The sequence below is a fragment of the Entelurus aequoreus genome, linkage group LG06 (genome assembly GCF_033978785.1).
Source record: "Entelurus aequoreus isolate RoL-2023_Sb linkage group LG06, RoL_Eaeq_v1.1, whole genome shotgun sequence".
NCBI lineage: Eukaryota > Metazoa > Chordata > Actinopteri > Syngnathiformes > Syngnathidae > Entelurus > Entelurus aequoreus.
In genome coordinates, this window is record NC_084736.1 from 39329145 (window position 1) to 39345529 (window position 16385).

General features: G+C 35.9%; 1 protein-coding gene across 1 annotated transcript in view; it reads left to right on the plus strand.

Moving 5' to 3' along the window:
* The window catches only part of LOC133652217 (collagen alpha-1(XXVII) chain B-like), a 276843-nt gene that overhangs the window by 99708 nt on the left and 160750 nt on the right, over positions 1–16385 (plus strand). The window contains exons 8-9 of the mRNA XM_062050720.1: positions 476–520; positions 13344–13397. Coding sequence (XP_061906704.1) covers positions 476–520; positions 13344–13397 — 99 coding nt within the window. The remainder of the gene's footprint in view (positions 1–475; positions 521–13343; positions 13398–16385) is intronic.

The window sequence follows — 16385 nt, forward strand, 5'->3', positions numbered from 1 at the left end:
TATTCAATTAAATATAAGTTGAAAAGGATTTGCAAATCATTGTATTCTCTTTTTATTTACCATATACACAACGTGACAACTTCACTGCTTTTGGGTTTTGTATATTCAAAATTTAACTAGCTATGAACCACTACTGACTAGCAATAATACAACAGGAATAATTATCATTTCAAATAAATATTTCCCTTTTGATGCTCTTCCAGTCACAATTTTCAACCTACATATTTTATTCTTCAGCCACACTTTACTTTCCTTGCACAAAGCAAGAATTCTATTGATCCATTCATCCATCCATCCATTTTCTACTGCTTGTCCCTCCGAGGATATTTACTCCACAAGGGGGCTACAAGTCCTATCAATACCTGCTCTATCATCCCTGCCCTCTTATTTGATTCTAATCAGGAACATTTCAAAGAACTTTAATCACTGATTAATGTCTGGCCAAAATCTGAACAATTGTTCCTTTTGTCAACAGGGACAAAGAGGTCATCCTGGTCCTGCCGGTCTGCCTGGCGAGCCTGTAAGTATCTACTTCAGTCCTGGTCTTGTGTTTGAAACCGTGACTGAGAAACTTGTTTCATTTCACAATAATGTCATTAAAATGTGAGCGCGAGAAGCACATGTTATAAGAGATCACTCTATTGACCATTTCTTTAAAGTGTATTCTATGGGTTTTTTTAGCCTAAATTAAACATTAATTGACTTAAAAATATTAATTTGCTCTGTGGGTGAAGTCATTACAGGGATTTAAGATCAATTCATCATAATTAGTGAAAGAAACATAGCTTCTAAATCACTATAAAGCACACCTTTAAGCTTTTTATTGATGTAACTTGTCATACCAACTTGAGAAATGTTCTATTTCATATCTGCTTTAACGGATTTTTTACCTTCCACGTATTTGGGGAGAATGTTTCTTTTCCCCAAGATAGTCCTACACCAGTGTGAGTGGTATTGGGAACAATGTGGGTGCATAGTCTTGCTCAAAAACCAGGGCTGGGCCATATGGCAAAAAAAAAATGCATCACCATATAAGTGTTTTTTATCGGCCGATATCGATTATGGATATTATTTATGAGCTATGAAAAATAAGGATTAGGAGAAACTATGTCAAAAGTACAAATTTTTAGTTCAAATGTAACCTTCCACTGATTATAATGATAGCTGAGGAGCTATCGAGGCAGAAAGGAAAGGAAATGTCAACAAAAGCATGAAAAACACTCAAACAATGTAAACACAATTTTAAAATCACATTGATTACTTAACAATAAGTTCTTGAAATGAAGGTGCAAAAATAAGGAATATGTAAGAAATGCTTCATAAAGTGTAATAAAATAGTGCAAAGTGTGAAAATGTAAACAGAGAAACCTAGTTTGGTGCCAGAAAACAACGGCTGTGTAACATTAATTTGCCCTTTTATTCTAATTGAACTATGGAAAGGATTTTTTCTTATGCAGTAATTATTTAATTATTATGATTATATCAGTCGATATCGATAATTATAGAATTTTTGTTGACCTATGGAAAATAAGGAGCAGGAAAATAAGATTTCGCTTGAAATGTAACTTCCTCTGATTGTAATCCCCTCAGCTGTCGAGGCAGAAAGGAAATGTCAACACAAGCATGGAAAACACTCCAAAAATTTAAATAAAATAGTAAAATTACATTGAACACTTATTACACTCTTAAAATGAAGGTGCAAAAATGAGGAATATGTAAGAAATGCTTCATTAAGTGTAATAAAATAGTGCAAAGTGTGAAAATGTAAACACGGTGAAACCTGAGAAGAACTATTTTCTGCAGGATTGGTGCTGGGAAATAATGGCTGTGTAACATTCATTTGCCCTGTTATTCTTATAGAACTATGGACATTAATTGTTGTTATGCAGTAATTATTAAAATATTATGATTATACCGGTCGATATCGATAATTATTAAATTTTTGTTGACCTATGGAAAATAAGGAGCAGGAAAATAAGATTTAGTTTGAAATGTAACTTCCTCTAAATGTAATTCCCTCAGCTGTCGAGGCAGAAAGGAAAGGAAATGTCAACACAAGCATGGAAAACACTCAATGTAAACAATATTATAAAGTCACATTGAACACTTAATATTACGCTCTTAAAATGAAGGTGCAAAAATAAGGAATATGTAAGAAATGTTTAATAAAGTGTAACAAAATAGTGCAATGTGTGAAAATGTAAACAGAGAAACTTGAGAAGAACTATTTTCTGCAGGTTTAGTGCCAGGAAATAACGGCTGTGTAACATTAATTTGCCCTGTTATTCTTATTGAACTATAGAAATTATTTTTTTTAATGCAGTACTTGTTTAAATATTATTCATATATCGGTTGATATCGATAATTATTGCATTTTTTTGACTTATGGAAAATAAGGAGGAGGAAAATTATATTTTGTTTGAAATGTAACTTCCTCTCAATGTAATCCCTCAGCTGTCGAGGCAGAAAGGAAATGTCAACACAAGCATGGAAAACACTAAAACAATGTAAACTAAATTATAAAATCAAATTGAACACTTAATAATAAGTTCTTAAAATGAAGGTTAAAAAATAAGGAATATGTAAGAAATGCTTCATAAAGTGTAAGAAAATAGTGAAAAGTGTGAAAATGTAAACAGAGAAACCTGAGAAAAACTAGAACAGGTTTGGTGCTAGGAAATAGCGGCTGTGTAACATTAGTTTGCCCTGTTATTCTTATTGAACTATGGAAAGGACTTTTTGTTTTGCAGTAATTATTTGCAGTGCTCTACAAGGTGAGCGCGGCTAAGGTGGTGTAGTATTACCAGTCTTGTTGAGGACGAGCGCCTGGCATCATTTACAGACCACATTGGTCTGACTACGGTCCCTTTGAAAAACTAAAGAAATTGCCATACTGTCCAGGTGACTTTTCCTGTTTTATCCACAATCTCTTCATTCTAAGTTTCTCTTCTCACTCCATGCAAAGAATCAACCGAAGCTGGCGTAATCGAACTTGATGATCCTAATTGGCTGTAATCAGTGATCACTTCCTGCGATGCTCGAAAGCAACCTTGCTTCACAACTAACGGTTTCTTACGAAGGGAAGAAAAAACATTGAATTTTTAATGGAACACATTCTTTATTGATATCAATTACGTGTCTAAAGGTTATATATTGATATCGTTGTATCGTCCAGCCCTACGAAGGACACAACAGCAGAATCTGAATTTTTACCAGAAAGCCTCCAGTTTCAGCTCTACCATCCACGTTAAGAGGTCTCTCATCATGTTAAAATCCATATTAGGTTGTAAACAACGTGTTTTATCATTTATGATTATTTAATTATTGTTATTTATTCAATTAATTATTTTGAAAAACAGTCAGCTGAAAATGATGGAAAGCACCACTCTTCATAGCAACTGACTTTACTGCCATCTGGCGGCCAAAGTGAAGAGTGTGCTCCCTAATTCGTCACGTTTTATGTGTCAGGTAAGCCGCAACGAATGGGGCCATATGAATCCCCTTCCGACTGTACGTTGTGAAAATTAATTTACCAAAGTCACATTCGGAACCAATTAACAGTGATGAGCAAGGGACGACTGCATCATTTTATTTTACTTTTTTAAATCTCTGAACCAATTTATTCGACTTGTGTGTTCCTCTACTTCCTGCACTGTTTGTCCAAGTGTGTTTACACATTAAAACTTGAGCATAAAGCAGTGAGTGCTATTTTCATATAAAGCAGTGTTGCTTCCCACCATGTTTTTTTTTATCTCCAGCTCCAAAGCAGGACCAGGAGGTATTAGGAACCTCGAAACATGGGCTATCAGTTGTGGAGGAATCTTGGCGGGGGAGAGATAGTTGGCGTGCACACAAGTGGGCTAAATGCTTTGCACGCTGGAGGCTATTTGCAGAACTCCCCCACAAATCTTGTAAACACTCCGCTAATTAGTGCTCAACTTCCTGTCTCAGACGGCTTTTTTTTCCACAGTGGATGCAGAAATCACCAACACCCTGACTGGCCTCCACACTTGCACGCCTTTTAGTGTTGACCATGTTTGCTTGTGTCGTTTGTATGCTAATGTCCAGACTGAGTGAAGATATGACTAAAATGCATTAGGTGTCTGTTAAAATGCCATTTCAGAGGACACTTGTCATAGCAAATAGGGGTTCTAGACACATTATTTTGCCATAAAACATACTAATTAGTGACAATGATGGCGTCCTCTCCCTCCCTGCACGGCTCTAATCTCTAATGGTGTGTCCTACAGTATGATAAACTTCAAATACCACATTATTAACAATAAATGCTGACTCTTCCTCCAATTGCTTTGTACTATTTTTAATACAATATGAGTATCATTATGTCGCGTGTATTGCTTATGAATTATTCAGTTACAGTGTCCCATAATGGGATGTAGTTGTGGCCCTTTAAAGGCCTACTGAAATGAATTTTTTTTATTTAAACGGGGATAGCAGATCTATTCTATGTGTCATACTTGATCATTTCGCGATATTGCCATATTTTTGCTGAAAGGATTTAGTATAGAACAACGACGATAAAGATTGCAACTTTTGGTATCTGATAAAAAAAAGGCTTGCCCCTACCGGAAGTAGCGTGACGTAGTCAGTTGAACATATACGCAAAGTTCCCTATTGTTTACAATGATGGCCGCATGAAGTGAGAGAGATTCGGACCGAGAAAGCGACAATTTCCCCATTAATTTGAGCGAGGATGAAAGATTTTTGGATGAGTAAAGTGCAAGTGAAGGACTAGTGGGGAGTTGAAGCTATTCAGATAGGGAAGATGCTGTGAGAGCCGGGGGTGACCTGATATTCAGCTGGGAATGACTACAACAGTAAATAAACACAAGACATATATATACTCTATTAGCCACAACACAACCAGGCTTATATTTAATATGCCACAAATTAATCCTGCATAAAAACACCTGCGTGTTTGTTACGCTAGCTCCTAGCTCCTCTTCTAGCTCCTAGCTCCATAGAACACGCCAATACAATTCAAACACCTGATCAACACACACAATCACTCAGCCCAAAAGACCGTTCACCTAACCCAAGGTTCATAAAGCTTATATATTTTTAAAAAGTTACGTACGTGACGCGCACATACGGTCAAGCTATCAAATGTTTAGCAGCCAAGGCTGCATACTCACGGTACCTGATATTCAGCTGGGAATGACTACAACAGTAAATAAACACAAGATATACTCTATTAGCCACAACACAACCAGGCTTATATTTAATATGCCACAAATTAATCCTGCATAAAACACCTGCGTGTTTGTTATGCTAGCTCCTAGCTCCTATGCTAGCTCCTAGCTCCATAGAACACGCCAATACAATTCAAACACCTGATCAACACACACAATCACAAAGACCGTTCACCTAACCCAAGGTTCATAAAGCTTATATATTTTAAAAAAAGTTACGTACATACGCAAAAAAAAGTTGCGCACATACGGTCAAGCGATCAAATGTTTAGAAGCCAAAGCTGCATACTCACAGTAGCACGTCTGCGTCTTTGTCATCCAAATCAAAGTAATCCTGGTTAGAGTCTCTGTTATCCGAGTTCTTCCATCTTGACTGCATCTTTCGGGAATGTAAACAAAGAAGCGCCGGCTGTGTACTGTTGTTGTTGACTACGTTCGAAAAATACGTCCATTTCGCACCGACAACTTTCTTCTTTGCTTGCTCAGCTTCCTTCTCCATAATGCAATGAACATGATTGCAACAGATTCACGAACACAGATGTCCAGAATACTGTGGAATTATGAAATGAAAACAGAGCTTTTTTGTATTGGCTTCAATGTGGAAGGCATACCCATGTTCGCCGGGCTACGTCACGCGCATACGTCATCCTCAGAGGCGTTTCGAACCGGAAGTTTAGCGGCAAATTTAAAATGTCACTTTATAAGTTAACCCAGCCGTATTGGCATGTGTTATAATGTTAAGATTTCATCATTGATATATAAACTATCAGACTGCGTGGTCGGTAGTAGTGGGTTTCAGTAGGCCTTTAATAAGTGTTTAGTGTTAGGTAAAACACGCAGTACAAACAGCCATCAATTTCGTACATTAAATTTGTATTTACTATAAACTGTTGCTTTAGTTTAATAATTTGTTTTCCCTGTAATTTTTTGTGATTTAATGTAGATTTTTTACCTTAATGTCGATTTTGGATCTGTGCGCCAGTTCTTCTCAAATAGTATTTTAATTAAACGTGTTTAATTAATTTTTGTTTCGTAGATTAAAGTGCTTTATATATTTTACTTGTGAAATAATGTTGCTGATTAATTTTAAATTATTATTTATTGTGTTTAGTTAATTGTGATTTTTTTAATCAAATGGTTGAAGTCAGACAACAATGCTTTATAGTTAGAATTTATTTAAATAAATAAAGATATTTAAATACAATTAATTGTTTAGAAAATATCTATGTTAAAATCTAATTTTAAAAATACATTAATTTTGATTTCTTTTTAATTAAAATAAAAAAATATTCGATTTTGATGTACTGTAAATTTTTGCTTTAATTTATTAATTTGTTTCCCATGTGATTTTTTTGTGATTTAATGTAGATTTTGGATCTATACGCCAGTTCTTCTCAAATAGTATTTTCATTAAAATTGTTGTATTAATTTTTGTTTCGTAGGATAAAGTGTTTGATATATTTTACTTGTGAAATAATGTTGTTAGTTAATTTTATTTTTCTGTATCAAATGGTTCAAGTCGGCCAAAAAAATTTTATAGTTTGAATTTATTTAAATGAATAAATACATTTAAATCAAATTAATTGTTGAAAATAATATTTATGTTTGATTCATATTTAAAAAATACATTCATTTTGATTTAATTTTAATTCAAATAAAAAACATTTGATTTTTATGTACTATAAACTCTTGCTTTAATTTTTTAATTTGTTTCCCTGTGATTTTTAGTGATTTAATGTAGATTTTGGATCCATACGCAAGTTCTTCTCAAATAGTATTTTCATTAAAATTGTTGTATTAATTTTTGTTTTGTAGGATAAAGTGTTTTATATATTTTACTTCTGAAATAATGTTGCTGATCAATTTAAATGTATTATTTATTGTGTTTAGTTGATTTTATTTTTCTGTATCAAATGGTTCAAGTCGGCCAAAACATTTTTATAGTTTGAATTTATTTAAATGAATAAATACATTTAAATCAAATTAATTGTTGAAAAAATTATTTATGTTTGATTCATATTTAAAAAATACATTAATTTTGATTTAATTTTAATTTAAATAAAATGCATTTGATTTTTATGTACTGTAAACTCTTGCTTTAATTTATTAATTTGTTTCCCCTGTGATTTTTAGTGATTGAATTTCGGATCCATACGCCAGTTATTCTCAAATAGTATTTTAATTAAAATTGTTTAATAAATTTTTGCTTTGTAGGCTATAGTGTTTTATAAATGTTATTTGTGAAATAATGTTGCTGATCAATCTAAAAGTAGAATTTTGTCATGTCTTAAAGCACCTCTTCCTGAGGGTGTTTCAGTGTTATAACTTCACCTTTATCTTTACTTTTTACACCAAAATGCGTCCATTCTCCCTTTTCTGTCTACATACTGTGTCTGCTTGTAAGTACTCCGTGTGCGTGCGCTGCCGAACATGCTCCTCTGCTCGTAAAACCAGCAATGTCACGCCCGTTAAAAAAAACGGGGGGCAGGGAATAACCAATACTTTTTAGAGGCGGTATAGTACTGAATATGATTCATTAGTATAGCGGTACTATACTAGTACCAGTATATGGTACAAACCTATACTGTACTAAGAAGGAATCTTCACATTCAAATGAGTATGCCCGTGATTCTCATTGCATCCATCATGAAATGCAAAACAATGGCAAAAAAAGCAGATGCTTCAATAAATATCAAAAACTTATATCCTAAGATGCTTTAAAACCAGAAGAACTGCAGTTGGTGGGTGTAATGTGCCACCCATGAGGACCAATGGGGGTGCTTCATTTCTTTATGTTGACCACCACTGCACCCAGGGGTCATTTAGATAGTGAGAATGAGCCCCACTTATAGGACCTGGCAGAGACCTAAAGTGCCTTTTATTAAGAAAGTTATGTGCAAGCTTATGGAAAATTGGCCCAATTTTGGGGTGGGGGGGGGGGGGGGAACTGTGGCGAGGCAGGGTTTTATGGCCATCTACTGTTCAAGTTATTTATCAATGCATAATCCACATAAAGTGAGCCTACCCCTCACATTTCAGCAACATTTTTTATGATAGTACATGTTCAATAATGACTAATTTTCCGAGGACGGTAAATCTATCCTGCAGTACACTAACCACTAAAAGTATATCCTGGATTCATTTCCACTGTGCAGTATGATCCCTTGCAGAGACAGAATACATGTGTAGTAGGGATGTACGGTATACCGGCACTAGTATAGTACTGCCATACTAATAAATCATATTCGGTACTATATCTTTTTAACGGGCATGACGGCGCGTTGTCACGTCATTGCTGGTTTTACGAGCAGAGGAGCATGTTGGGCAGCGCACACACACGGAGTACTTACATGCAGACACAGTGTGTAGACAGAAAAGAGAGAATGGACGCATTTTGGTGTAAAAAGTAAAGATAAAGGTGAAGTTATAACACTGAAACACCCTCAGGAAGAGGTGCTTTAAGACATGGCTAGCTAGCTAGCAGCTAACATCCATCCGCAGTCGGCAGTGTTTTAGCTACTTCGAAATCACTAATCCTGGTCTCCATGGCGACAAATATAGTACCGTATTTTCCGTATAAGTCGCTCCGTAGTATAAGTTGCACCGGCCGAATATGCATAATAAAGAAGGAAAAAAACATATACAGTATAAGTCGCACTGGAGTATAAGTCGCATTTTTGGGGAAAATTTATTTGATAAAATCCAACACCAAGAATAGACATTTGAAAGGCAATTTAAAATAAATACAGAATAGTGAACAACAGGCTGAATAAGTGTAAGTTATATGACGCATAAATAACCAACTGAGAACGTGCCTGGTATGTTAACGTAACACAGCGTTTCTCAAAGTGTGGGGCGCGCCCCACTGGTGGGGAATAGAGACATGACAGGTGGGGCGCGAGGAACGGGAGGAAATTTCACTTAAATTTTTTTTTTTTTTAAATTATATTCTTAGATTTTTTTTTTTTACTATGCTTTCATTTTCTATACACACTGTAAATCACTTTGTGATTCTGTCTTTGAAATCCGCTATATAAATAAATGTAAATTACTTATTTTTCCTGTAGGCTTTAAATTTCTAGGTAGGAGCGCAAGTTTGACAGACATAGCAACAGTAACTAATGGGGGCGGGGCTAAGTGGAAGTTTTGTGAATGGCGAGTCACTGTGCGAGGATTTGCTGTTTTGCACATACATAAAAAATAGAGCCACTGCTGATGAGCTGTTCAACATAATGGACAGTTTCCTCAAAGAACACAACCTTAAATGAGAAAACTGTGTGGGCTTTTGCTCTGATGGCGCACAGACCATGGCAAAGTCAAGAAACGGGCTGCAGGCTCTAATAAAGAGGGCTGCGCCAAATGCGCATTGGACACACTGTGTCATTCACCGGGAAGCACTCGCATCAAGGCAGCTCAGCCCCTAACTCAATGAGGTTTTAACAGTGGCAGTGTCAAGCCTGCTACCCCGATTTGAAAAGCTGTGCAGTGCAAAACAGGCTCATTGCAGCCACTAATGCTGGAGTACTGTAAAACTAATGTTCACTAGCCCTGTCTTGCCAAAATGCATAGCTCCTCCTTTTTTTTGCAAAATTGCAAAGTGGCACTTTTATTTAATTTATTATGTAACTTGATGCAAGTTATTTGATTTATTATTAAACTTGATGCAAGTTATAACACTTTTATTTGATTTATTATTGAACGTGATGCAAGTTATAACACTTTTATTTGATTTATTATTGAACTTGATGCAAGTTATAACACTTGTTTTGATTTATTATTGAACTTGATGCAAGTTATAACACTTTTGTTTTATTTATTATTGAACTTGATGCAAGTTATTTTATTTGATATTGAAGTTGATGCAAGTTATACCACAGCTGCACAGTTATTTTATTGATTATTGAACTTTATGTTATTTTATGTTATTGAGTTTGAATGTATACAACTTGATGTTACTTGATGTTCAATACATTTGAAAATGTTAAGCTTGGCATTAGTGTTCTGTTGGGGCGATGGGGGCAGGTGGGGCTTGAAAACTCCCCCTTGTCCAAAGTGGGGGATGACAAAAAAAGTTTGAGAACCACTGACGTAACATATTATGGTAAGAGTCATTCAAATAACTATAACATATAGAACATGCTATACGTTTACCAAACAATCTGTCACTCCTAATCGCTAAATCCCATGAAATCTTATACGTCTAGTCTCTTACGTGATTGAGCTAAATAATATTATTTGATATTTTACGGTAATGTGTTAATAATTTCACACATAAGTCGCTCCTGAGTATAACCCCGGCCAAACTATGAAAAAGACTGCGACTTATAGTCCGAAAAATACGGTAAGTTTCTTACAAGTATCGTTATCACTGGAGGACGAGGCATAGCTTCACTACACACCGTAGGAGGATACAATAGCCCACAGCTAAAAGCAAGTTAGCACCCTGAATGTAAACAAATGGCATGGGTGGATCTACACCTGACATCCACTGTATGATACCAAAGACAATAACGTATCTAGTTGATACTACTATGATTACTTTGATATTTTTTATCGTCACAAAATCATTTTTAATTTTTTTAAAATTCATATTATGTTTATAAAGTCAGAAAATACGTCCCTGGACACATGATGACTTTGAATATGACCAATGTATGATCCTGTAACTCCTTGGTATTGGATCGATACCTAATGTAAAGTATCAAACAAGAGAAGAATAAGTGATTATTACATTTTAACAGAAGTGTAGATAGAACATGTTAAAACAGAAAATAAGCAGATATTAACAGTAAATGAACAAGTGGATTAATAATAATTTTTTATAGTTTGTCCCTCATAATGATGACAAAATAATAGGTAGATAAATGACACAATATGTTACTGCATACGTCAGAAGACTAATTAAGAGTCTTTGTTTTGTTTACTTACTACTAAAAGACAAGTTGTCCAGTATGTTCACTATTTTATTTAAGGACTAAATTACAATAATAAACATATGTTTCATGTACACTAAGATTTTTTGTTCAAATAAAGACAATAATAAAACATTTTGTGGTCCCCTTTACTAATACTTTGACTTATGCAGATCCCAAATACACATCAGCAGGTACCAGAAGATAAGAAAAGTTGGTTTTGCATAATATTGCGAAACAAAACGCCAGATAATGTCTGCTAATAGGTGCCATGTTGTGGTCCTTACACACACACCATAGTGACACTAGTATCTCTGACTAAGGTAGGTGTAATGGGCTGACAGTCCATCAAGGTGTGCAGCTTCAAAGTCGTACTAAAACATTTTGATAGAATTTTGAGTGCCGTGTATAATGTTCTTTATTTTCAATTTAAAGTTTTGGTTTTATTTACTGCCATCATATTGCAGTCTACACGTATATCTTATGTGTGACTGCCATCTACTGGTCACTCTTATCATTATAGCACTACATGAGACTATTATAATGATGACATCAAACACTTACATGGCGATATAGCCCTACATGAGACTATTATAATACCATACCATACCATACCAACTTTATTTATAAAGCCCTTTAAAAACAACCACAGTAATGATGATATCAAACACTTACATGGCGATACAGCCCTACATGAGACTATTATAATGATGATATCAAACACTTATATGGTGATACAGCCCTACATGAGACTATTATAATGATATCAAACACTTATATGGTGTTACAGCCCTACATGAGACTATTATAATGATGATATCAAACACTTATATGGCGATACAGCCCTTCATGAGACTATTATAATGATGATATCAAACACTTATATGGCGATATAGCCCTACATGAGACTATTATAATGATGATATCAAACACTTTTATGGCGATACAGCCCTACATGAGACTATTATAATGATGATATCAAACACTTATATGGCGATACAGCCCTACATGAGACTATTATAATGATACTATCAAACACTTATATGGTGATACAGACCTACATGAGACTATTATAATGATGATACCAAACACTTACATGGCGATACAGCCCTACATGAGACTATTATAATGATGATATCAAACACTTATATGGCGATACAGCCCTACATGAGACTATTATGATGATATCAAACACTTATATGGCGATATAGCCCTACATGAGACTATTATAATGATGATATCAAACACTTATATGGCAATACAGCCCTACATGAGACTATTATAATGATGATAACAAACACTTACATGGTGATACAGCCCTACATGAGACTATTATAATGATGATATCAAACACTTATATGGTGATACAGCCCTTCATGAGACTATTATAATGATGATATCAAACACTTATATGGCGATATAGCCCTACATGAGACTATTATAATGATGATATCAAACACTTTTATGGCGATACAGCCCTACATGAGACTATTATAATGATGATATCAAACACTTATATGGCGATAAAGCCCTACATGAGACTATTATAATGATGATAGCAAACACTTATATGGCGATAAAGCCCTACATGAGACTATTATAATGATGATATCAAACACTTATGTGGCGATACAGCCCTACATGAGACTTATAATGATGATATGAAACACTTATATGGCGATACAGCCCTACATGAGACTATTATAATGATATCAAACACTTATATGGCAATACAGCCCTACATGAGACTATTATAATGATGATATCAAACACTTACAGTATATGGCGATACAGCCCTACATGAGACTTTTATAATGATGATAAAAAACACTTATATGGTGATACAGCCCTACATGAGACTATAATAATAATGATATCAAACACTTATATGGCGATACAGCCCTACATGAGACTATTATAATGATGATATCAAACACTTACAGTATATGGCGATACAGCCCTACATGAGACTTTTATAATGATGATAAAAAACACTTATATGGTGATACAGCCCTACATGAGACTATAATAATAATGATATCAAACACTTATATGGCGATACAGCCCTACATGAGACTATTGTAATAAGTGGTCAGTCCACTGAACAACCATCGTCATGCCACTACTGGACTGTTTCTTGTGTTGTATTCTCCTCCAACATGTGCTTCCAATAAGAGGACACTTACCTTCTTCTTGCTGACATTCCTCCTCTCCACAGGGGGGCCGGGGAGCCCACGGAAGCCCCGGGGTCAAAGGTTATCCTGGCAGGCAGGTGCAGTAAATCTAGTGTTGCAGTGCTGGCTGATACACACACACACACACACACACACACACACACACACACACACACACACACACACACACACACACACACACACACACACACACACACACACACACACACACAAAGGGCGTCATTTGCTTGCATCGACAGTTCAGTGCAAATCTTGTTATTTAAAACGTTCACTTTTTCTACCTGGTAAGTCGGAACCAGCTGTGACCATCTTGGTGTCCTTTTTGTTCTGTACAAATGCTAAAAAGACAAATGACACATTTTAGGATAAAACGTTGTGTCAGCTTTGTGTTATAGGTAGGGTTGTACGGTACACCGGTACTAGTATTGTACCGCGGTACTAATGAATCAAAAATGGTACTATACTCTGTTTGAAAAGTACCCGTTTCCCCAGGCATGACAGCGCGTCGTGACATTGCTGGTTCTACGAGCAGAGGAGCATGTTCGGCAGCGCATACACACAGAGTACTTACAAGCAGACACAGTGTGTAGACAGAAAAGGGAGAATGGATGCATTTTGGTATAATAAATAAAGATAAAGGTGAAGTTATAACACTGAAACACCCTCAGGAAGAGGTGCTTTAAGACATGGCTAGCTAGTTAGCACAGTGTTTTAGCTACTGCGGCATGGCGTAGTGGGTAGAGCGGCCAGAAACCTGAGGGTTGCAGGTTCGCTCCCCGCCTCTTACCATCCAAAATCGCTGCCGTTGTGTCCTTGGGCAGAACACTTCACCCTTGCCCCCGGTGCCGCTCACACCGGAGAATGAATGATGAATGCATGAGTTGTAAAAAGGAATGATGGGTTCTCACTTCTCTGTGAAGCGCTTTGAGTGTCTAGAAAAGCGCTATATAAATCTAATCCATTATTATTATTATTATTACTTCTAAATCTCTAATCCTCGCCTGCATGGCGACAAAGTATGTTTCTTGCAAGTAACCTTATCACTGGAGGACGAGGAATAGCTAAACATGCTTCACTACACACCCTAGGAGGATACAATAGCTCACAAGCGTCACAATGTAAACAAATGCCACAGGTGGATCTACATCTGACATCCACTGTAATGATACCAAGTACAAGAGCATATCTAGCTGATACTACTATGATTACAACGATATTTTTTCCTTTTTTTAAAAATTCATATTATGTTTATAAAGTCAGGAAATACGTCCCTGGACACATGAGGACTTTGAATATGACCAATGTATGATCCTGTAACTACTTGGTATCGGATCAATACCTAAATGTGTGGTATCATCCTAAACTAATGTAAAGTATCAAAGAAGAGAAGAATAAGTGATTATTACATTTTAACAGAAGTGTAGATAGAACATGTTGAAACAGAAAATAAGCAGATATTAACAGTAAATGAACAAGTAGATTAATAATCCATTTTTACAGTTTGTCCCTCATAATGTAGACAAAATAATAGGTAGATAAATGACACAATATGTTACTGCATACGTCAGCAGACTAATTAGGAGTCATTGTTTGTTTACTTACTACTAAAAGACAAGTTGTCTAGTATTTTCACTATTTTATTTAAGGACTAAATTACAATAATAAACATATGTTTCATGTACCCTAAGATTTTTTGTTCCAATAAAGACAATAATGAAATTTTTTGTGGTTCCCCTTATTTAGAAAAGTAGCCAAATACATTTTGGTACCGGTACTAAAATATTGGTATCAGGACCACACTACAGGGTAGGCATCAGTATTAAAACATTGTTTTCTTTGAGAAAGAAAAGAAGTCTGGGGTGTGAGGAATGAATAAAGATCAATAGGTCAGACCGTCCAGAAGTTAAAGATGTTGAAAGGTTCTTCACCGGTTAAACTAAGCTTGACCTTTTCCTGACTGTTTATGCTGTCTGGGTGTTTCAGGATGTATGCCAGTTCACGCGCTGGTCTCGCCGCTCGCCTCCGATGAGCACTTATTATGTCAGAAGTCTGACGCCTGCGGGCAGGTTGCTCACTAGGTGCTGATGGATGAGGACTCTGCATCTGTGCATCTGCAGGCTGGAATGGAGGCACTCCGAGTACATTGCGATGCGTTCACTGACGTCGGGTCTGAGAATTCCATGCACATGTCGCTCCAGCCCAAAAAATTATCAAGATTCTTAATGTTTGGCAATGAGACACATTTGATTTATAGTTGTTAGTCTGCCAAGATGTGAGATTTTATGTGGACCTATACTTCCTTGAGATTATGACTACAACAACAAACAGTACAATGATAAACTTCCCACTGTTAGTAATACCGTTTTAAATTAAAACTAGAAAATTCCCGCGGAAATTTTTGATGGGCCTGCTATCTGTGCCATGGACCTCTGGCCGGGAAGCCGCCACGCTTTTAAGATGGTGTAGAGTGTCTGAATCTGTGGGTTTTAGGTGTAACTTCTACAAAAAGAACTACGCAGCTAGCCTAAAACATTAGCGTGCTTACATTAAAAACGCTAACATTTAGCATGTGTGCTAAGGACGGCATGCTAACAGTTGACATGTCTCACATTTCAAGCAACACGGCTGTAAGGTCTACTGCGGAAGTAGAGAAAAAAAAAGTGTAAAATTAGATGGAAAAAGTTAGCATGCTTAAGTTAGCTTGCTAGCATGCTGACGTTAGAAAACTAACAGTTAACATTGTCAGGTTTCAGTGCACAGTGTCCACACGTATCGGAGAATAAAGTAATACTCTTAATCTTTAGCCTAATGGCATATTTATTACAAGTAGCGGCTGAAAAATGGCGCGTCTCACACTGAGAGCGTAATGACGTCACATCCTGTGTACGTACCGTAAACATATAGAACATACAGCACAACACAATAGGTACCGTAATGCAATGAGTAAGGGCGCAATCCAAACACAACATTTAACACCCCCACTCGCCATTAACTAAATTGGTTACCTTGAAAAAAAATTACAATGCAAGAAAAGAAAATAGGGATCACATGTTGTCCCTTCCCCA